Genomic DNA, 23,490 nt, shown 5'->3' on the forward strand with positions numbered 1-23,490 from the left:
TTTATAGAATTGCCCTGGGGATGGGTGGGGGTGCAAGCCCAGATATCCACCCCCAAGTCTGTTTCCCTGCTCCAGGAAACCTGCAGGAGCAAGGACTCCAGGCGAGGGTAGACAGAATTAGCAAATAAAAATACATACAGGATGCCCAGTTATATTTGAATTTCAGATAAAGAAAGAATAATTTTGTATACTTATTATATTAAGTTCATAACTTTTTAACTTATTTATTTTTATACTTATATTAAAAGATTATTCCTTATCTGAAATTCAAATTTAAGTGGGTGTCCTTTATTTTATCTGGCATCCACGCCCCAGATCCCCTTGGAAGACTGACCTTAATGGCAGACAGCCCAGGAAATGGCTTTTATCAGGAGTTTTTAAGCACTTTTAAGTACAATTTGCATAACATAACAGTTACCCATGTTCGGTGTACAAGTCAATATTTGTTAGTAAATTTACCACGTTGTACAACCATCACAAAAATCCAGCTTTAAAACATTGTCATCACCCCAATAAGTACCCACTTACAATTAATTCCCATGACTGTGCCCACAAATTGCTTTTTTAAACATTTAATAAATCGTTTTTTCTCCTGTATAAAGCCACAATTTCTTTTTTTTTTTTTTTTAAGTTTTTAAAATTTATTTTGGGAGAGACAGAGTGTGAGCAGGGGAGGGACAGAGAGAGAGGCAGAAAGAGAGAATCCCAAGCAGGCTTCTCACTGTCAGCACAGAGCTGAAATCAAGGGTCCCACGCTTCACCAACAGAGCCACCCAAGCGCCCTTCAATTATTATTTTCTTAGGATAAATTCTTAGAAGTGGAGTTGTTTTGTCAAAGGGTCTACACATTTTTAAGGCTTTGGATAGTATTTTCCGACCCAGTAAGTGACACTACCATGGGACCCGTTGTCCAAGTCAGAAGCCTCAGGTAGGGGGTTCAGTACAAGAGAAGACGACTGATGGCTGAAGGCTGACGTGGGAGTGGCGGTGTATAGGTGACAGGGGGAACAAGCGGGGGGGGGGGGGGGGGAGTGCAGAGGAGAGAAGCTACAAGGCATTGAAGACTGTCAGGTACTGGGGATACTGGGGAGACACCATGTAGGACTTCCTTGGAAACCAGAGGAATACTCTTGCCCCCCCTTCCCCCCACCAGCCACAGGTGCTCGAGGCAGCACACTTCGGGAACTCCTTCCCTGCCACCCCCTGTTCCTCTTGAAGCTCCTCCAAGCAAGCTGGATGCCAGCTCTCCAAGATCCAGCCAGCTGCAGCCTGCCCAGAGTCCTGCCCACCCCCACAGCTCTGAGTGGGTCAGTCTGGCTTCCAAAGGCGGACCCTGGCACCCCACCAGGGGTCCAGCCTCCTTTCCCCTCCCCCTCCCCCAACCTTGGAGGAAGACCAACTGGGAGAGGCTAGAGCAGGTGGGTGTCGGATTGGGGGCGTAGATCTTGAGATGACTCATAAGGCCACCCGCCACCCGACGGGAGAAAGGGGCTGGGGGATGAATGGATTGCAAACCAGAGGGAGGGGCTGAGGAGATGAGCTTTGGTGACTTGATTCGCCCGCGTCAGTTTCTTCAACATCTGCAGTGCGTGGGGTTGAGCGATCCCACTGGGGGGTTGTAGGGGGTAGGGCTGGGAGGCTGGCTGACGTTTGCTTCCCGCCTGCTGGGTCGGCCGAGCAGTTCATGAATGACTCACCTCATTGTCAGGCTGATTCACTGCTCTCCTGGGGACTTGGAGGGCGGGGGGAGGCTGCAGCAGCCCCCTCTGTACGACTCAGACTGTCGCACACACACGCACACGGGCGCGCACACGGGCGCACACGCGCGCGCGCGCGGGGGCGGGGCTCCAGCGGGTCCACTTACCTGCGGGGGTCAGTGCCCCATAGATGGGTTTCTGGGATAAGACGGAGGGGGTTGCACACCACTTGGTCTGTGGAGAACAAGTCTTGAGGTTTCTGTCTAGTCTACCCATGGCTATTTACATTCAAATTAATTAAAATTAAATACAAAAAACTTCAGTTCCTCAGTTTCACTAGCCACATTCCAAGTGCTCAAAGCCTCAGGTTACTAGTGGCTACTCCATCGCACAGTGGATAGAAAACACCTCCATCAACACAGAATGGTCTATCAGTAGCGCTGGTCTGCACAACCTTCACGCACACAAAACCACACAAACAGATCAGCCCTCCCCCAGCCCAGACGCTCAGCACCCCCACCCACTATGCAGCACGCAACAGTCATTTCATTCCATACACACGCTCACACAGCACCCAACTGCCAACGTGGCCACGCGAGACTCACAATGTCCATACCAAGGAAAATCTAAACACAAACACACAAATGCACACATCAGCACACCGATTCACATACAACTGTTGGCACAATAAAAATACAAGTTAGGGGAAAATGCATTTGCAAACATGCTGAAATAGATACAAACTCAAACCATGTGGTTCTCATAACAAATCTCAGCACATGTTTGCCAACTCAAGTAGGGGGGAAGGGAACCCACATTGTTGAGTCCCTGCCAACGTGCCAGGCATGGAGTTAGCCATTTCAATGCGTTAATTCAGTTAATCTCATAGCAACTTTGCAAGGAAGGTATATTGTCCCATTTCTATAGATGAGGCAGCTAAGTTTCAGAGAAGAAAAGTAACTTAACGCAAACCGTCACACAGCCAGTTAGCAACAGGGTCAAATACAAACCAAGATTTGTTTAACTTCTTGGTCAATGCAGCATGCTGTCTCCAAACACACATGCACTGGCATTGGTGCACGTGCACACACACACGCGCACACACACACACACACACACACACACTCAAGGTGCGTCCTCCTTTGTACCTAAGAAGGTGAGTCTCCTCATCCAGCAACTGCAGGATTTGGGGAAGTAAGCAGATTCATTTATACTCCCTCTTGACAAATGGCATTAAGTCATTCAACAAACGCTTGCTAAGTGTCTTCGGTGTTCAAGTCCTATTCCAAGTACCAGTTCACAAAAGGAACGCCACAGTTGTCGCCCTGAAGGAGTTTGAAATCCAGCAGAGAGGTGTGAGGGAAGCCTAAAGACAATACAAGGTATATAAGAGACCCAAGTCATAATGGAAGTAGGCCAAAATTGCAGGGGACCAAAGAGAAGGTAAGCTCTCTTACCTTCTGGGTAAGATCTCCTGGGGCAGTAAGGAAGGCTTCTTAGAGGAGGCAGCCTGTGAGCCAGGGCATGAAGAACGAGTGGGGTGGAGAAGGATTGGTATTGATTAGGAGATTGGTTGAGAGATGAGCTAGGGCAGGGAGGCACACACCAGGCCATTGCAGGCCCTGGGGATTTTATATGTCATCCCTCAGCAACTGAGAGGACTGAAATTTTTTTATGATGGAAACTAGTATCCCGTTGGCATGTTAGAAAGAATGGACAGAGGGAAGAGAGCTTGGACTAGGGAGACCATGCAGGAAGCTACCACCATAGCTCAGGTGGGAGTTTGTAAGCCCTGATGTACATACAGTTGGAAGGCATCTGGACAAGGTGAGGGATAGATGGGGATGGGGGAGTTGGGGTGTATCCTAGTCCCAAGAAAGAGCAAGGCAACAGGTTTCTGACCCCTGAAAATGTGATCAAAGCCATGGCTTCTCACTCAGAACAGGGCATATAGGCATAGGTGCACAGTTTTTGTGCATAATTAAAATTATAGGGGGCTTATATTCCCTGAAGCCCTAGGTTAAGAACCCCGTTCCTTGGAATTCTAACAGGCAGAACGACATAGTGGTTAAACCTGTGTGGAATCAGACTGCCTGCCTCCTCATCTCAGCTCCACCACCTATTAACTATAGGAGCTTGGGCAAGACATTGACCTTTTCCTCCTCTGTAAGGCAGAAGTAGTCCTAGCACCTATGTCGAGGCTTGTTACGATGATCAAGTGAGCCAATACATGGAAAGTTCCAGAACAGTGCTCAGGAATTACCGGCTGTTATAACGGGTTACATCAGAGTGCTATTAAGACCCTCTCACTACACTCACTCCTTTTTGTACCCCACTTCATAGCTGGGGGGCTGGTGTCTTCTCGTGTGGCCCTCTAGCCCAAGTCCGGGCAGCCCACTTTGCCCTTTCCCAGAACCCACCCCTTCCTTTTTGGCCTGAGTCTCCATTATCCTCAAGGCTGGTTCTTAGAGTGAACACTAACCTCTCTTCTAGGACGAGGGAGAAAAGGATCGAGGTCCCATCACCATGGAGACCCAATCCTTGCTTTTCCCTTAAGATGACATTTGATTTGGGGGAAGGGAGACCCTTCAGTACGGGGGTCCTTCCCAACTGTAAAATCGCAGACCACCTCCTCACTGTGTCCTGCCATCTCCTCTCTAAAATGTCGCAGGTCCACATTTTCCCTTTGCTCCAAACACCTATCCCCAACTCCATCCAGGTTCTAACAAGAGGTGGGGCAGTAGATGGCCAAGTTCATTTAACTTAGAAAAGTGATGGAGGAGAAAATAGGATTTCCCATCAGAAGATCACCACTAAGTGACTGTGTGACCCTCAGGGGGTCTCTTATCCCCTGGACCTCAGTTTCCTAACCTGTAAAATAATACTGGCCCCTCACTCTTCACAGGATCTTTGTGGAGACAAAATGAGCTCGTGATTAATACTGGAAGCCTCAGACTCCAGTGTGGATAGGAATTGCTATTAGTCCTCTTGGCCTTTTGGGGTCTGTGATCCCCCTTCAGCTGGAGCTGACAGAGCCCGGATGCCTGAGGGGCCCTGAGACTGGGTCTCCAGGATCATCCATAGCTGAGCAGGAAGAGCTGTGCCCAGGATTCCAGTAAGGAGAGGAGGTCCCAGGTCAGACGAAGCACAGAGGCTATGAAGGAATTCCCAGCTTGGATGAGAGGAGTCCAGCTTTTCACCTCCCATTGCCATTTTGGCTTCCATTCTGACATGTGATGGGTAAACTGGTCCACATGAAGCTAGGACGGCTGTCCAGAGGTGAGGCCAGTCCAGGCCACCCTAGAGAAGATCCAAGGCTGGCTCAGATCAGATCACATCATTAAGAACTTGAATCAGCTACCTTCCTCCTGCCTTTTGAGTCCTCAAAACTATGCAGCTCTAGGGGCACCTGGGTAGCACTGTTGGTTAAGCCTCAGACTCTTTTTTTTTTTTTTAATTTTTTTTAAACGTTTATTTATTTTTGAGACAGAGAGAGGCAGAGCATGAACAGGGGAGGGGCAGAGAGAGAGGGAGACACAGAATCTGAAACAGGCTCCAGGCTTCGAGCTGTCAGCACAGAGCCCGATGCGGGGCTCAAACTCACGGACCGTGAGATCATGACCTGAGCCGAAGTCGGACGCTTAACTGACCGAGCCACCCAGGCGCCCCTTGCCTCAGACTCTTGATCTCAGCTCAGGTCTTGATCCCAGGGTCATGAGTTCGGGCCCCATGTTGGGCTCCAAGCTGGGTGGGAAGCCTACTTATAAATAAATAAATAAATAAATAAATAAATAAATAAATAAATAAATAAATAAATGACTATGCGGCTCTCATGTCACTCCCTATAGTGACAAGCAAGAAGGAAAACAGGAGGACTGAGGACTGGCTCAGTGATAAGAGCTAACTAGCTATGCCAGCTCACTGGGACCCTGTGCATCTCTCTGCACAACTATCCTAGACTATTTTTTGACCTATATCTCCTTGACTTGTGAACTTGAGGGACAAGGACTCTTCTTAACGTCTCTATCCCCAGTGTTAAGCATTGTGCCAGATACACGGTAGTCATTGTGTCATTCATTCAATAATTCTATTGAGCGTTGTGCTAAGTGCTGGAGATACAAAGTTGAACAAGCCAAAGTCCCTGCCCCCATGGAACTCATATTTTTTGCTTGTTTGTTGTTTGATTGGTTTGTTTTGGTTTTGGTACTGAAACCCGGGAGCTCATATTTTAGTGAGGAAGACACACAATAAAGATGTAAACCATGGGCGGAGGGATGTTACCTGAGAGACCAGTGACAGGGAAGATCTGAGATCTAAGCTGAAATATGAAGGATAAAAGAGCAAGACCAAGAACATCTTTGCTTAATACCTACGTGTTGCAAGGATGGATGGACAGATGAATGGATAGACAGACCAATGGGGCAGATTCTGATGTGAATGAGACTCACACTCTAGTGCCAGGTCCCTGGTGTGCTTAACTCTAGAGAGGAGGGTGTGGGCGGCACTGGGGACCCAGGATTCCCAGCCTGCTCTCCCAGAACTCCTGTTGAAGCCGCCGACCTGACCCGAGGGGCCGCTGGGGGGCGACCGAGAGCCCGTTCATTTCCCTTTAAGGCCGAGGCGGAAGACTGACGGAGGAAGGGCCTTTGTGTCGGCGGGATAGAAATAGGCCAGCCCCTTTAAGAGGGCGGAGACTCGGGAGTCGCGGCCACTTCGAAAGTGGCCTCGGGCGCTGGTGCTCGGCTTCCCGGGTTTGTCGGCCCCCGCCAGGGTCGCTGAGTAGCCTTTCTCCGACCTCGCCTCAGAGACCGTGCGGCCCGGACTCCGACGCTCCCACCGCAACCAAGACCGAGGCCCCGGCGACCCCTCGAGTCGGGGGCTTCCCGGCCACCCCCCCTCGCCGGAGCCCGCCGGCCGTCGCCATGGTAATGCCGCGCCCGAGGCCGCAGAACTGCCTTCCGGCTTCCAGCCCTTCTCTCGTGCTAGCTGCAAGGCCGGCTAGGGTTTGGGTCAGAGCTTGGTGGCTTCGGGAGACCTAGGTTCTAGTCAGTGCTTGCCCGGAGACCCTTGGGAAGGTCCTCGCCACACACCTCCCTCCCTCTGGGCCTCAGTTTCCCTCCTGTTGCCTTCCATCTCTTCTTGGAGAACTCCTGGTCATCCTCCCCGGTGGGCTCAAACGTCACGCCTCCGGAGCCCCCACCCCCTCCACCTAACCCGGACACTCTGATCCTTGGACGCTTGGGGGTGGGGGTGCCTAACTGTAGCTCTTGCTCTTTTGGCAACCGGGGTTTAGGCACAGCCCGCTGCTCTTGAGTTTGACGCCAGTCTAAGAGCTGGCCACAGTAGCCCTGCTGCCTAGAAAGAAGGAACCGTGGACTGGGACATCCTACCCTCCTGGGACGCTGGCTTTGGGGCATGGGATTAGATAGAAGGAAACCACTGGTTTGGCTTTCAGAAACAAGGCCACTAGCACTGCTGGGCATGCTTGGATTTATGGTGGCCTCTCTCTTGTTTGACATGGGTTCCCCAGGCGGGGTCTTTGGGATGTTGCAAAATCCTTAGGCCCATGTGCACGGCGCGGAGTCCAAAGAATGACCCAGGTTCCCTCTGGCAGCCTTCCTGTTGCCTCCTCCCCCCTCTCCCAGGGCTAATGCAGCTGGATCTGCGTGGATTATTTTACAAGAAGGGATTCTAAATCATCCAAGCCTTTAAGTAAATCCCATCTCTCCCCTCCTCATCCCTTATTCCTCCCTCAGCACTAGCAAAAAAATAAAAATAAAAAACAGTACACCTGGTGGTCGTGTTAGAATTGGAAAGAAGCGTAGTGAGGACAGAATGTACTTGCAAGCAGAATTTCTCCTCCAACCTCAATTGCTTTGTTTTCCTCTCAGGCATGCAGTTTGCAGAAGCTGTTTACTGTGGAAGAGGAGTTTGAAGATGAGGTAAGGAAGTGTTGGTGATCAGAGATAGCAGAGGAGGTCTTGAGTTGTAAACACCCAGACTCAGAACATTTCGAAGCAGCCTGCCCCAGCCTCCTTTCTTTTGACATGTATAGCTTTTTTGTCTGTGAGAGGCTGAGAAAACATGAGACATGTAAACAGCCTACTTAACCGTTTTAGAAACACAAAGCCAGAGACGTGAGGTGCCTAAATGGTAAGGGCCCTGGTCTGGAAGCGATATTATGTGGATGATGCGATTCACCTTTATGATGACATACTTGAGGTGGGAAAGAAAGTTTATGGAGAGCCAGAGACAACACAGTGACTGGATGACGGGAGGCCTGAGGTCAGTCGCCAAGTGGCTATGTGAGCCAGGGAAAATTACTTCATTCTCTGGCCTTCTGTTTTCTACAGTATGAGAGAGATTCTTTTGCTCCAAAGGCTCTTCCCTTCCCTCTTTCTCAGAAGATGAGGGATTAGACTGGATCGGAAGCCAGCACATTAGAATCACCCCTGCTGAGGCCCTAACACGTACCAATTAAACCAGGACTTCTAGGGATGGGCCCAGGCAGGGCTATTTCTAATCTGGGGGTATAGTCAGAGATCACTGAACAAGCTAGCCATCCCCACAGCTCTCTTTCTGCTCAGATCCAATGGATATAGTTTCATCTGGGAGGCCCAAAATTGCTACCTGAAATCCTTTTCAGAAAGAGGTAGGATTGAAGTGAGTAAAACCCAAATAGGTAAATTAACCTGCTTAAGAATACAGCACCAACAATCCGGGTGAGGTCCTCGCCTCCTGATTCCAGTCTACATATATGGAAACTATTAAGCTGCATTTATAGAGTAGAATTGCTTTACTTTATCGGCGACAAGCCATTCCAGCCTATTTTTTGTCTCCCAGCTCTGTGCTTTAAAAATCATGTTTAGGAATGGGGCGCTCAGTCAGTTAAGCATCTGACTCCAGCTCAGGTCATGATCTTACATGGTTCGTGGGTTCAAGCCCCACATCAGGCTCTGTGCTGACAGCTCAGAGCCTGGAGCCTGCTTCAGATTCTGTGTCTCTCTCTCTCTGCCCCTCCCCTGCTCATGCTCTGCCTCTCTCTCTCAAAAATAAACATTAAAAAAATTTTCTTAAATCATGTTTAGTAAATAACATAAAAATCACATTTAGAATTTGTCCAGATGCCCAGTTTGTACCTAGTATGGTGATGAATGCTGCACCGGGGCCCCACAGTCCTTTTCACAGTTCTTTTGAGGCTTTTGGAACCTGAGGTTTGAAAGGGAAAACAGAACTTCCTCAGATCCCTTAAAAATCAGTCTCTGGGGGCGCCTGGGTGGCTCAGTCGGTTAAGCGTCCGACTTCAGCTCAGGTCATGATCTCACGGTCTGTGAGTTCGAGCCCCGCGTCAGGCTCTGTGCTGACAGCTCAGAGCCTGGAGCCTGTTTCAGATTCTGTGTCTCCCTGTCTCTCTGCCCCTCCCCTGTTCATGCTCTGTCTCTCTCTGTCTCAAAAATAAATAAACGTTAAAAAAAAAAAAAAAAACATTAAAAAAAAAAAATCAGTCTCTGGCTTTGCTCATTCACAGAAGCCCTAAGACATAGTGACAGGGGCACATAGGAGTTCTAATCCTGATTCTGTGAAGGTACTTAACTTCTTTGAGTCTCCATTTCTGAATCCATAAAACAGGAATAATAATATCTATTAGGGCCATTGTGAAAATTCATTGCGAGAATTCTGGTAAAATGTTTACATGGTCCCTGGCACCCGGCATGGTTTCAGATTGTTACATGTTTTTGTTATCACTTGGGGACTTTAATTCGGTTTTTAAAAAAATTCAAAATTGCCAGCTTTGTCAAGGAGATGTGTCCTTGTCTTTCAGCTTTGTAGATGTGTATTTACAGGCTGCAAAAGTGGCTAAGTGCCCCACTTGGTTCTTACCAGGTGATGGTAAGACGGCTGGGCCAGCAATGGGATTAAGGATGAAGGTCTCGGGACACCTGGGTGGCTCAGTCAGTTGAGCGACTGACTTCGGTTCAGGTCTCATGACTCACGGTCCATGAGTTCGAGCCCACATCAGGCTCCGTGCTGACAGCTCAGAGCCTGGAGCCTGCTTCTGATTCTGATTCTGTGTCTCCCTCCCTCTCCACCCCTCTCCCACTCATGCTCTGTCTCTCTCTGCCTCAGAAATAAATAAACATTAAAAAAAGTTTTTTTTAAAAAAGAATGAAGGTCTGTGGGGTGCCTGGCCAGCTCAGTGGGTAGAGCACATTGACTCTTGATCTTGGGGTCGTGAGTTCAAGTCCTACATTGGGCATAGAGATTACTTTAAAAAAAAAAAAAAGAAGAGTGAAGGACTCTGACAGTTCAAGTTTCTGTTCCATGGCCAGTCCGTTTCCCCCTTCCCAAGGCAGATGACATCATATCTAAGAGTGAGCTCTTTTCTTTTTTTTTAATGTTTATTTATTTATTTTGAGAGAGAGAGAGAGACAGAGCCTGAGGGTGGGGTGGGACAGAGGGAGAGACACAGAATCCAAAGTGGGTTCCAGGCTCAGAGCTGTCAGCACAGAGCCCGACGCGGGGCTCAAACTCACAGACGCGAGATCATGACCTCAGCCAGAGTCGGAAACTCAGCCGACTGAGCCACCCAGGCACCCCTATGAGTGAGCTCTTTAGGAGAAAAGGGATCTGTCAACCTCCAGGATCATCAGGATTTTATTGCTGCTGTAATTCTAATATTGTTATTATTGCTAAATCCCATGATAGTCCTGCTAGAGTATGCTACACCCCCGATAATACACAAAGCCAGAAAAAACCTTTCTCTGGCCCAGACACTCCAATGCAGCAGCACGGGTTGGGGGTGGAGGGGACCTTCCTGTCAGTTAAATCAGCAGTTCTAACTCAAAAACACCCTCAGAACAGGTCTGTTGCTCTCGAAGGTGTCAATCTCACCTTGCTTCCCAACTGGAATCCATACTTAATTTAACTTGCCTGAAAAGCTATATTTAACTTCTGCCTATTTTGCTGGATCCAAGGCCTCTGGCTTAGTGAAGGCTGTGTGTGTGTGTGTGTGTGTGTGTGTGTGTGTGTGTGTGTGTGTGTGTGGTGGAGGAGGGGGGAGGAGTGCGTTGAGAACAGGCAGCATGACCAGCTGGATAGACCCCTGTTGCACAGGCTGGACACCAGAAAGCTTGTTTTCTTGAGATGGGTGTGTGGCCTTGGGTGATTGGATTCCTTTGTGCCCTGGTATGTTTGCTTCTCCTGCCACTCCCCTGACTGCCACCGCTTCCCTGTCCCCCGAGAGAAGCTACCTGAAGACTTAGCCTTAGAATGTTTCTTTCTTGGGGCACCTGGGTGGCTCAGTCGGTTAAGCGGCCGACTTCAGCTCAGGTCATGATTTCTCGGTCTGTGAGTTCGAGCCCCGCGTCGGGCTCTGTGCTGACAGCTCGGAGCCTGGAGCCTGTTTCAGATTCTGTGTGTCCCTCTCTTTGACCCTCCCCCATACATGCTCTGTCTGTCTCAAAATAAATAAACGTTAAAAAAAATTTTTTTTTTAAAGAATGTTTCTTTCATTCCTTATTTCCTTTTTTTTTTTTTTTTAAAGATTTTATTTTTAACTAATCTCTATACCCAACGTGGGCTCAAACTTACAACCCTGAGATCTAGAGTCCCATGCTCCACCGACTGAGCTAGCCAGGCATCCCACCACCTCCAGGCTTCTACCAGAAACATTCTGGGGCACCTGGCTGGCTCAGTGGGTGGAACATGAGACTTTTTTTTTTTTTTTAACATTTATTTATTTTTGAAGGAGAGAGAGACAGAGCATGAGCAGGGGAGGGGCAGAGAGAGAGAGGAAGACCTAGAATCTGAAGCAGGCTCCAGGCTCTGAGCTGTCAGCACAGAGCCTGACACGGGGCTCAAACTCACAACCTGTGAGATCATGACCTGGGCTGAAGTCAGATGCTTAACCGACTGAGCCACGAGGCGCCCCTGTGGAGCATGGGACTCGATCTCTAGGTTGTAAATTCGAGCCCCACGTTGGATATAGATACTACTTAGAAATAAAATCTTTAAAAAAAAAAAAAGTCTGGAGGTGGGCTCATAGACAAGGTCAAAGATGGTGAGAGACTCCACCGTTGCCTTTCATGGCTTGGTTTCTCACTTGCATATATCTGTGCTTATATACACGCCACATACATGAAACAGTAAGAGCAAGAGTGTTCCTTTGGGGCACCTGGGTGGCTCAGTCGGTTGAGTGTCCAGCTCATATTTTTGGCTCAGTTTCACAGTTCATGAGTTCAAGCCCTGTGTTGGGCTCTGTGCTGACAGCACGGAGCCTGCTTGGGATTCTCTTGTCTCCCTCTCTGTCTGCCCCACCCCCCACTTGTATGTGTGGGTGTGTGCTCTCTCTCTCTCTCTCTCTCTCTCTCAAAAATAAATAAATAAACGGAGAGACAGAGTGTGTTTCTTGATTTCCAGATGCCAAGACCCACTATCTCTGCTTCTTTGTAGGATTTTTTATCTGCTGTGGAGGATGCAGAGAACGAGTTTGCTGGCTCACGGCCTTTGAATGCTGGATGCCTGAGACCTGTCTCTTCTAGGCCACAGGAGACCGTGTCGGCACAGTCTTCTGGGCAGCTGCCGTCATGCCCCACTGCTCCTTCAGAGGCTTTGGGCCCATCAGCCCTGGGACTCCGCCTTCCTACCTCCAGCATGCCCAGGGCCATCAGGGACCCACCTTCCATAGGAACAGCCCCCCTAAGGCCTGTCTCGACTTCTAGCAACTGGACTGGCCATCAGAGACGAGTGACCCTGCCAGAAGTGCTCAAAGAGCCAGCGAGACCCCAGACATCAGCCTCCCGCCCCTTGCTCACCTTTGAGAGCCAACAGCAGGTGATTAGTGGCTTTGAGGGGCCTGAACAAGATGAATTTGATAAGGTCCTGGCAAGCATGGAGCTGGAGGGGCCTGGCGTGGAGCTGGAACTTGGAATCAGCAGTGAGGCCACGGGAATCCCGCCCACCTGGCAGCAGGAGGACTTAGCTTTGGCTAAAAAGGCTCGCGTAGCTGAGCTGAGCAGGTCTTGCCAAAAGGGGCCCACGCCTGCCTCCCACATAACGAGTGTCATGTCAGCCGACGATGAGCCCCCAGCACCTGGGGTCCACTGTAGGACTGCACAGCCCCACCTGAGACCCGGTGCCGTGAGCAACCTTCCTACCCCAACTGCCTCAACAGTTCCTGCTCAGCAACCCCACTCGGAAGCCTGCCCTCAGGGGCCCGCTCTTCGAGCGGCACAGCCTCTCCAAGCTGCTGGCCGGCCTGTTCAGAGCAGCCCGCAAAGTCCTTTCCCTGGTCAGTCATTCCAGCGTCCAAATGCCTGCTTACGTGGCAAATCTCACCTTCCTGGACCACGAACTCCCAACTCGATCTGTTCTACTCCCTCGAGGACTATCTCTGCGTTATTTCCTCGGAGCCCCTTACAACCCCGAGCTCCAGCGGCTTCCGTCAAGTGTCCTGCCGGCACCCCAAAGAGCCCCCATTCCTCCCTGGTTCCCCAAGCAGTTCTCCAGCCACCCATAGTCACCAACCACCTGGTGCAGCTGGTCACTGCTGCCAACCGGACACCCCAGCGACCCGCCCGCACCAAAACCCGCCGCTTCCCCGGCCCCGCAGGGATCCTGCCCCACCAGGTGAGTGACGGCTTCTCGTTGGCAGAAGGGGTCCAGGACATTGCGGGGACAAGGGGGAGAATCTGGTCCCAGAATATCTTCACTCCTGGGGGAGGGAGGGAAGGAGAAAGTGCAGAGAGAGGGCTGTTTTGTTTTTTTTAAGGTTATATTATTTGAGAGAGAGGGAGACACAGAATCCGAAGCAGGATCCTGGCTCGGATCTGTCAGCACAGAGCCTGACGCGGGCCTCGAATCCACAAACCGCGAGATTATGACCTGATCCGAAGTCGGTATTTAACCAACCGAGCCACGCAGGCACCCCAGAGAGGGGGGCTTTCCAAGTGGTAGAAGAAGTCAAAAAAAGTGGGAAGAAAGAAATCAAGTGCTTGAAAAACCACAGGCGAGAGAGGTGCTTTGGCTCTGAGAACCTCACAACCTTTATTCTTCTGTTGAGCACCTCCTGTTTGCTAGCACTAAGGCAAGGCAAATTCATTCACGTCTGTTTCCTAAGGACTTGTATGTGTTGGTCAGTTCGCTTGGAACTGGGAATGCAGAGGTTAAAACAGAAGTAGTTCCAGTGCAGTAGAAGAAGCAGACGCGAACGAGCGATTAGGCATAAAATGCATAGTGTGAGTAGAGGTCATTCCCTAGGTGCAGGGGAGACACTGGACTCCTTATGCTTACCGAGTGGGCTTTGGAGGGAGGGCTAGGACGTTAACAGGTGTGTGTAGGAAGGCTGTGCTCCGGGAGGCATGTCAGCGGTGGCAACACCGGGAAGAACGTGTGCGAAGGCACAGCGGCGTAAGAGCAAGATGCCATCAGAGGCGCAGAGCACAGCTCGCTGTGGCTGGTGTGCGGGGTCGGCGTGGGGAAGCCGGGCTGTGCTGAGAGTTTGAATTTCAGCGGTGGTGGAGGGACAGTATCCGTCAAACCATCTTGGATCAGATCCCAGATAACGGGATTCTGCGGGTCTGGTCTGGTGGTGATTGGTGTGCTCCTTTTCTCACGTTTTAGGGCGGTTCAGATAATTTCTACCTGTTCCTTGCTCTTCGCTGGCACTTTAAGGGAAATCCAAGGAGGCCATCTACCTTCCTCCTGGGCTAGATCTCTGCAGGGAAGGGTTCGGTCCCTGAGAAGGGATTTGGGGAAAGCTGCCCCTTTGCCTAGCCCAGGCCTCTCTATCCGGGTCATTGCCTCCTTCAGGAAGCCCTGGGTTTTGTTCCTGGGCCAGCTCCAGCTCCCTCACATTCCCAAAACAGTCCCCAAAGTATCTTTTTTTGAGCTGCCAACGAGGCTCCTGAGACTTCGTTAGGAGAGACGTAATATGTGTTAATTGTCCCTGATAGTTTCCTGAACTCATTATGTAACCCAGACAAGAAGCTGCAATTTGTAAATAACAGCTGCTGAGCTCGCTCTCGCCTTCTTCTTCTCTCTCCCCTTGCAGCACAGTGGGAAAAATCTGGAGGAGATCATGGTTTCCACACCCCAGACTCCGACTCATGGTGCCCTGGCTAAATTCCGGGCCGAGGTAACTGGTTCCCTGCGGATGTTCACTTCCTGGGCATCACTTAAGAGTGAGGGACATCCCTGCACGTTTTAGGAGTTGAGAAGCAGAGTCTATGCTGCTAGGCCTCCCCGTGGTGACGCACCAAAGGGCACGTGGCGAAGGCCCTTTGGGGAAGTGGCGATTCTCCTGGCACAAAGTGAAGCCCGTCCTGATGCTGACCGAGGCCAGGGGTCCAGTCTTCCCTACTCCTCTAAGAAAGAAAGGCCCAGCTAACTCCCGTCTTTCCTCAGGGGAGGGGAGCGTAATAGGTATTAGGAAATTGTATCTCAGGAACCCCTCCTCTCAGGTTTCTGAGAATTGAGTGGGGAACGATCTGCCTTCATCTTGCCTCCAGTGGATTCCTTTTTGGTGGGGGAGACCCATCCTTCCTCCTCACTGGGATTCTCGTTGACCTACTCTGCCCTCACACCCACTTTTGCTTTTAATTCTCTAGCAGTTTTTCTCTTTGCTGTAGTTCCACAGATCTATCAGTCCGCTTCAGGTCCAAAGCAGCAAATACTCCTCTGGGTTCAAAGCATTTTTTTTTTTTCTTTTTAACATTTATTTTTCAGAGAGGACACAGAGTGCGGGCAGGGGAGGGTAAAGAGAGAGGGAGACACAGAATCTGAAGCAGGCTCCAGGCTCCGAGCTGTCAGCGCAGAGCCCAACCCGGGGCTCGAACCCACGAACCACGAGATCATGACCTGAGCCGAAGCCAGATGCTTAACCGACTGAGCCACCCAGGCGTTTTTTTTTGTTGTTGTTGTTTTTGGGGTTTTTTTTTGTTTTTTTTTTTGTTTTTTTTGTTTTTTTTTTTTTGGGGACAGAGAGAGACAGAGCATGAACGGGGGAGGGGCAGAGAGAGAGGGAGACACAGAATCGGAAACAGGCTCCAGGCTCCGAGCCATCAGCCCAGAGCCTGACGCGGGGCTCGAACTCACGGACCGCGAGGTCGTGACCTGGCTGAAGTCAGACGCTTAACCGACTGCGCCACCCAGGCGCCCCCCCAGGCGTTTTTTTAATATGAGCATTTTTTAATATAAGAAGGTTAATAGTTAAGCCAGAGGCATCCCAAATAAAATATGACTGTTTCGAAATGACTTAAGGCACTGTGAAAGCCTATCAATGTAAGTGGGGGCTCCCCGGCCCTAAGACTTTTCAAGGCTGTTACACAAGAGACAAGCATGGATAGACCGTCTTTTGCTTCGGGAAAACTAAAGTCAGGAACTGATTTAAAATTAAAAAAAAATTTTTGAGAGAGAGGGTGCAAGTGAGTGAGGGACAAAGAGAGAGAGAGAGAGGATCCCAGGAGGGGCAGAGGGAGAGAGAGAAAGAGGGGTGAGAGAGAGAGTGGGGCTCACCCGAAGCGGGGCTTGTGCTCACCCAATGTGGGACTCGAACTCATGAACTGTGAGATCACGAGCTGAGTCGAAGTCAGATGCTTAACGACTGAGCCACCCAGGTGCCCTAAAATGAAATAAAATAAACAAGGAGCACCTTTGCTATTGCTGTTAAATGAAAGATGTGCTGTGCAACCAGATCTCACGTACCATTCTGAGACCTAGGGGATAAACGAAAGCAGAGACTGTGGCTACCGTGTTGCAGGGAATGTGCCCTTCCCTCCCACCCCTCCATCCTGTCTCGGTCAAGGTCTGTAGCAAGGTGGGTCCATTAACACAGGCTCCCCCTCTGCTCTGTGGTGCCAGATTGTTACTAGTTCCCAGGCGTCGGTGGAGGAGGATTTTGGGCGAGGGCCCTGGCTGGCCATGAAATCTGCTCTGGGCCTGGAGGAGAGAGACCCCACCTGCTTTCTCTGTACCTATAGCATCGTCATGGTGCTGCGGAAGGTAAGGGTCCTGGGTGCTGAGATGTGCAAGAAAGACCGTTTTTACCCTTCCTACCAACCTGCTGTCCTACTCCACCTTAGGAAAGGGGCTGTCCGTTTGCTCCCTCTTACCCCAGGCCTGTCTCTGAGCAGCAGCACGGGGTCCCTTTTGGTTGTATCATCTTCCGCTCACCTAGCATTTCACTAGCATCGACAGTATCAGGCACAGGTGGAAGCAGAAAGTGGGTTATGGCTATGTCTCTGCACGTCCAGGCCCTGGATGAGGCGGGGGTAAGCACACGGTTACCCTTCGAGCTCCCTAGAGGTCAAGGGTCATATGCAGACACATTCTCGTGGCCTGCTGTGATGTAGCTCTCTATAAATACATATATGCTGGAGAAAGGAAGCAGGGGGCAGAAAGGACCTGCCAGCTTCGGGTCTGCTAGAGAGAGACAGGATGGGTCCTTCAGACGGCCCTTTTGCCCCCCACAAAAAGAGCATCACCACACCTGTACTCTCCTCCCCTCCTCCTCCCCTCCGGTTGCCCTGGTGCACTTGGGAACCTTACAGGTGGGATGTGGCTTGCTCAGCAAATGCCTCTCCTTGTAACCAGGCAGCCCTGAGGCAGCTTCCCAGGAACAAGGTCCCCAACATGGCAGTGATGATCAAGTCCCTGAGTCGGAGCACGATGGACGCCAGTGTGGTTTTCAAGGACCCCACGGGTGAGAAGTTAGGTCCTGGGGGTGTCTGATGAGTGGCCTTCGTGGAGTTCAGGAGATGAGGAGGAGTCACCCTCTTCATTTGCAGATGGGAAAATTGAGGCAGTGAGCAGCCCACTTCCCAGCCAGGGCCCAAACCAGTCACTGCGCTGTCCTTGACCCAGACTGATGGGCCGCGCGGTATTTGCAGGAGAGATGCAGGGCACGGTGCACAGGTTGCTGCTCGAGGCCCGGCAGAGTGAGCTGAAGCCTGGCTCAGTGCTGCTGCTGAAGCAGGTATGGGGGGCTCCAAATGGGGACCTCCTCTCCAACCCTCCCAACCCTGGAGAAGGCCCCTGAGTTGTCCGTCTGGCTCCCTTCCCTCCCCGGTCCCCAGGCCAGGAATGGTTGGGCTGGTGCTAGACCCCGCCTCCTATTCTGTGGGGCGGATGGGGATGGGGTGGGGGGTTGTGTTGTGTGGGGAGGAGGGTGTGGTATGTGCTTCTACAGGGCGGGGGCAGGAGCGGTTTGGGTGAGCCTGGTGCAGAAGCCAGAGAGGGAGAGGCAGGCGGGGACCAGGTGGCATGGGACAGCATCTTAGCGCCCCGTCAGGGCACTGACCTTCCCCTTCCTCGACCCCAGGTTGGAGTGTTTTCTCCTTCGCTCCGAAATCACTACCTCAACGTGACGCCCAACAACCTGGTCCATATTTACGGCCCAGATTCTGGGGATGGGAACTTCCTCAAGCCATCTCCGCCCTTCCCTAAGGTAAGAGGAGCGGGATGGAACGGGGCCCGGGAGATCCGCTTTCTGCCTGTATATTCTGGTGTCTTCCCCTCCTTCACCCTGGGGAGCAGAGGTGTGAAGGGGGCAGTTGCCCTGAGGTGAAGAGATGCCTCTGGGGACAGGGTCATCTCCTTCTGTTCCTGGTCCAGCCGCCTGCCAGATGGCACAGTAACAGGACCTAGAGCAGCTGGCTTCTTGGGGATCGTGATCTGATGGCAGGCTTGAGCACTGGAGAGGATAGGAGTCACTTGAGAACTAAGCAAGTTGTGCGTCCCCCAGAGGGTGTGGCCCTCAGTAAGTGACGGAGGCTCAGATCTGCTGCAGGTGGCAGAGAACAGTGAGCTACATACAGACTGTCGGGTGAGCCGGCACTTAGTCTGCATCTTTCCTCCTGGCCCCCACCTACGCTCGGTGAGGCGGCACCCACACAGAAGCCAGGTGGGGACACCCCCCTTGGGAACTAAAGGAGCCCGGGGTTCCAGGCAGCTCCACTCCAGGCTAAGAGTGCAGAGCCTGGCCTTGACTTGGCACACAGTGTCCCCTCTGTGGCCACTTCCACACTTCCCGGGATCCTGGGTTGTTATCATGGCCCAGCCTGGAGGTCAGGAGACCTGGGTCATGTCCCCACTCTGCTGGTAATTTGTAACGTGACCTTGGGCAAGTCCCGTCCCTGCCCCTGCTGTTGCTTCATCTCTGAAATGAACGGGTTAGACCTGATGACTTCTGTTCACGCTCCACCCTTGGCTCTAATGGCCTACTTCCATTTCTCTTATCTTTCCCCTTAACCTTCCACATTTTCTCAAAATCACCCTGCTTCCAAAAGATCATCTTTCTTTTTCTTTTAAGTTTCAAGATATCCATACCCCTTGACAAAAATCGAAATGGTACAGAGAATAAAGCAAAGCTTGTAACTTACTCTTCTCCGCTGCCATCCCCTAGGGCTAACCATAGTTAACAGTTTAATTACCAATTTCCACTACCTGCTCATATATCAGCTAGTGTGGGGATTATTAAAAGCTTTTTAATCCCAGGCTAACTCCTCAGCATATTTTTGAATGGCTTCTTCACTCTCTGCTCCAACTATATATAGATTTCCTAAAGCACCAGATGCCAACAAAATTAGGAAAGAAGAGTGCCCAAAAATCGTTTTGTTTTTTTAATTACCTGATGTTTTGGGTGTTGGGTATTTTTATCTCCCTCCCCTGGGTGACTGGCCCCTGCCACACTCCTCTGTATTGTCTTTCCTGAACCCCCACCTATTCCATTGAGGTCATCTGGGTGGATGTGGAATTGTCCAGAGGGGTATCCAGAACACAGGCTTTGGTAACCAGGCCGTCTGTCCCCAGGACCCAGGGAGCTTCCCTGGCAGCCTCCACCATGAGACTGCGAAGTCTGGAAGAGGCCTCAGAACAGCGCACGATGCAGAAGCAGGGGCATCCCCTGAGGAAGAACTCCCAGAAGCAGGTAAGGCAGTCAGCTCCCCAGGAGCAAAAGAGGTTCTCCTTCTATTTCCTCTTGAATAGCACAGCCAGAAGAACCTGGCTGCATCTTTCTCCTCCTCCTGTGAATCTTTGGGTCTTACACAACCTTACAGAAATCGGATGTGGTGTCTTTTCTGGCCAGGCTGCAAGGCCCCGAACTAACTACCGGTGTGATAGGGGCCACATGAAGCAGATACAGCGTGAGCCACAGGTCTCCCCCATTTCCAGGCCGTGTGCTTTTAGCCACAAGGAGGAGATGAACCGGCACCGTCCTTCTGCCACAGCTTGAGTCTTCTGTGGGCTGATGGCCAGGCCCCAGAGGCAGATTTCCGTATCCTGACCAAGCTCAGAGGCCCTGCAGGCGGTGCTGAGGACTCACACGTCCGTGTGGGACCAGGACCCAGACCCGAGAGGCCCAAATACTGGGTTAGGGTACAGCCAGCTTGTTCCTCGGGGGGCAGCATCCCCCAGATGAAGCTAGCACAATCCAAGTCTGCGCCTTAGCTTTTCGATTCCATAAATTCAACCCTGTCTGGCCTCACAGTTCATTATGGGTAAGTGTCTCGCGTTAGGGGCGCCTGACTAGCTCAGTCGGAACAGTGTACGACTCTTGATCTCAGGGTTGTGAGTTCAAGCCCCACACCGGGTGTAGAGGTTACTTAAATAAATAAATAAATCTTTAAGTGTCTCACATGAACCAATTTCGCATTAGGCCAACGGATAAACCACAGAGCCCATTTACTTATAGCCTATGAGAAAGTACTCCTTATGCTGGAATCTTCTCTGCATTGTCCTTGTAAGTAAGCTTGCTGACAAGCCAAACCATCCTCAGAAGGTCGCCGGTGGTCAGGGAGGGAGACTGAGGAGACTTGCCTGTACGATATTGTGGCTAGTGTCACGTCTCTGCTGTAGGGACAGACATGCCGAGCGGACAACTACTCGTGGTGGCTGGACAGGGCCTGGAGACGCCAATACTCGTTCTTACTCTGATTCCCAGTTTCCTAGGCCCTCACTGATTGCTCATTCCCCTTCATTAAATATAGAGTTTCCCCGAACCGTCCTAATGTAGCTAGTGAGGGGCACCTTTTTTTGTTACAAATTTCAGTCCCACTTCCCCGAGTACAGGGCTGGTCACCTTAATCAAATTCTGAATGCCCCCAAACAGGCTTCTATCCTTCCAGCAGCCATGTTTATCACGTGCCCTGAGCCAGACCAGACTCGCCTCTGCAGGGGTAGTTTCCAGCCCGACTTACTCCGCGGGCGGCCTGATCCCGTCCGTGGTGCGGGAGTTTTCTAGCTGGAAGCCGTGGCTCTGGCATGGGATGGAGCTTGAGTAGGCTCACCACGGGCAGGCCGTTTGACCGCTTTGAACTCGGTTCTCTCAAATAAAGGGGGCATTCTAACAGGAAGCACCATGAACTGCCCCGTGAAGTATACTGTGAGGACTGGAAGGAAGGGGTGAGTACGGCGGGTGCGGCCCCGCACCCGGTACAGCACACGCTCAGTATGTGTTAGCTGCTGTGTCAGCAGTAACAGTACCAAGCTCCATTTCCAAGTTCTCAGACACGAGCGCCCGTCTGAGAACTACAGTCAGGGCCAGTTACTTTCATTCCAAACGCCCCTGAATGCCCTTTGGGGAAAGGGATGATGTCGTCTCACGCTCTTGAGGTGAGAAACCAGATTAGGGAATGCCGTGATTCTGAACACCTCAAATGGCTTTCCCCGCCTTTTTTCTCCCTCTGGCCAATGAGAGGGTAGCACTAGAGAACGTCTGTCTGCTCAAGCACTCTGGATGGAAAGAGAGGAACCACTGAGGCCCAGGCAAAGCGTCTTTCTTGACAGAACGGCCCAGGCATTTTGTCCGTACCCCTTGTGTGTGTGTGTGTGTGTGTGTGGGAAGCAGAGGGAAGGTGGGAGTCAGGCCGGCCTCGGGCCCATTAGTGCGGTCACCACTGCCCAACTGTGTGGCCTGGTCCAGGCCTCCCTGAAGGGCAGGAGCTTTGGACCTGAGTCACGTGGAACCCTAACGCTGACACTAAGTCTGCCTACCCTCTCCATCTCCCCCTGCAGATGACCTAGATGGACTCCTGAGTGAGCTCCCTGAGGACTTTTTCTGTGGGACCAGCAGTTGGGACTGCCCCGAGGCAAGGCACCCACCGTGAGCAGGCAGCCTCTCAGCACCCGAGCAAGGCCCCGGTTGTGTCTGATCGGGTCCCCGGGAGAGAGGAGGCCTGGCACGACTGGGGAATAAACACAGCTGAGGACTTTTATGGCCACCCCCACCCTGGATGCTTTCCCTGGGAACGCCCTTGTCCCTCGGACTCTCCGCTGCTGTCACTCATACCGGAACTCAGCCCAGGGGTGGCCCTTCTGCTCCTCTGTCCTCCAAGCCCTTGGGTGCATCCGTTCCTTCTGCCATCAGGGAAGGTGTGGCACTCTCCTGCCTCACCTTGACTTTGGGGGCCCCTGAGCTCCTTACTCCCTATCCCCTGAACACCTGAGGAGCCACACCACAGCAGTGGCGGCCGTCCCTCCGGTCGGGGAAGGAACACACTCAGACTTCCCTCTGCTTTGTCTCTTGAGGCCTGTGGCTGCCCAGCTCACCCGTGCCCAAGGTTCCCAGGTGTGGGGGGCAGGGGTGTGGCTGTGGTGTCTTGTTCTGAAATAAAGCAGCTGCCTGTTCCGCCCGCCTCCCTCTCCCCTCCACCCTCGCTGCTCCTGGTCCTGTCTGTCCTGCCAGCGGGGCTTTGGCCAGGGCGGAGCCAGGCCGCTCATTTTCCTTCTCTCTCTGTCTCTCTCTGTCTCTTTCTTCATAAACTTTTCTTCTGGACAGTTTGAGATTTACAGAATTATCGCAAAGATAATACAGGGAGTTCCTGTGTATCCCACACCCAGTTTCCCTGTCGGCATCTTACGTTAGCATGGACACTTCTTACAACCAAAGAACCGGTATCCGTACATGATGATTATTAACTGGACTTCGTGCTTGCTTCAGATTTACAGTTTCCCTGCTGTCCTTTTTCTGGTCCAGGACCCCACATTCCATTCAGTTGTCCTGTCTCCTCAGGCTCCTCCTGGCTCTGGCAGACCCTCCTTGTTTTTTATGAGTTTGACAGCTTGGAAGAGTATGGGTCCAGCATATTCCAGGAGGCCCCCATTGGAATTTGTCTCATTAAAAAAAAAAAAAAAAAAAAAAGAGACTAGGGCTACGTGTCTTGTGGAGGAAGACCACAGAAGTAAGACCACACATCAAGGGTTGATGTTGACCTTGACCACCTGGCTGAAGGAGGCGTTTGTCAGGGTTCTCCACTGTAAATTTTCTTCTTCTCTCTTTTCATACTGTCCTCTTTGGCAGAAAGTCACTAGGTGTTGCCCATGCTGAGGAATGAGGAGTCCTGTTCTACCCTCTCTAAGGGCAGGATGTCTGTATAGATTATTGGGGATTCTCCCTCATTTCTTACTCAGTCCTACATTTATATCAGTGTGGGCTCATGGGTATTTGTTTTATGTGTCGGGTCATAACCCAACGCTACTTTATCGTGTTGTCCAACAGTTCCTTGTCCTGTAGCTTTGCTGTGCTACCTTTCAGACCAGAGTTGGACAAGGGGCATGTGTACAAGGTGTGATTATACCAAGTTGTCAACCTTGTTTTCCTCTCTGGAATGAAGGGAAGAAAGGAATTATCCCCCAGCTCCTGGTTGAGGGGGTGTGGGTTAAAGACCCTAGTCTGACTGCCAGCCTCCCCTGTGTCGGCCTCAGCCTTCCCTAAGCTGCTGTGCGTGAGGCCTCCAGTGGGTCTGGTGCCGCTCTGGGGGAAGGCGCTAATCTCTTTCTTCCCGAAGAAAGGCTG

At 51.4% G+C, this 23,490-nt stretch overlaps 1 protein-coding gene across 1 annotated transcript; it reads left to right on the top strand.

Annotated features, from left to right (window-relative positions):
• Window positions 1-6,397: 6,397 nt before the first annotated feature.
• On the top strand, window positions 6,398-22,425 carry HROB (homologous recombination factor with OB-fold). The gene is made up of 10 exons (XM_042916628.1): window positions 6,398-6,622; window positions 7,589-7,639; window positions 12,150-13,325; window positions 14,749-14,832; window positions 16,557-16,697; window positions 17,289-17,397; window positions 17,585-17,670; window positions 18,016-18,141; window positions 19,506-19,623; window positions 21,711-22,425. Exons 1-10 carry the CDS (start codon window positions 6,620-6,622, stop codon window positions 21,800-21,802), a joined length of 1,986 nt encoding a protein of 661 aa, XP_042772562.1. The 5' UTR covers window positions 6,398-6,619; the 3' UTR covers window positions 21,803-22,425.
• Window positions 22,426-23,490: the final 1,065 nt, after the last annotated feature.

Source organism: Panthera leo, chromosome E1, assembly GCF_018350215.1.
Source record: "Panthera leo isolate Ple1 chromosome E1, P.leo_Ple1_pat1.1, whole genome shotgun sequence".
In the NCBI taxonomy this organism is placed as follows: domain Eukaryota; kingdom Metazoa; phylum Chordata; class Mammalia; order Carnivora; family Felidae; genus Panthera; species Panthera leo.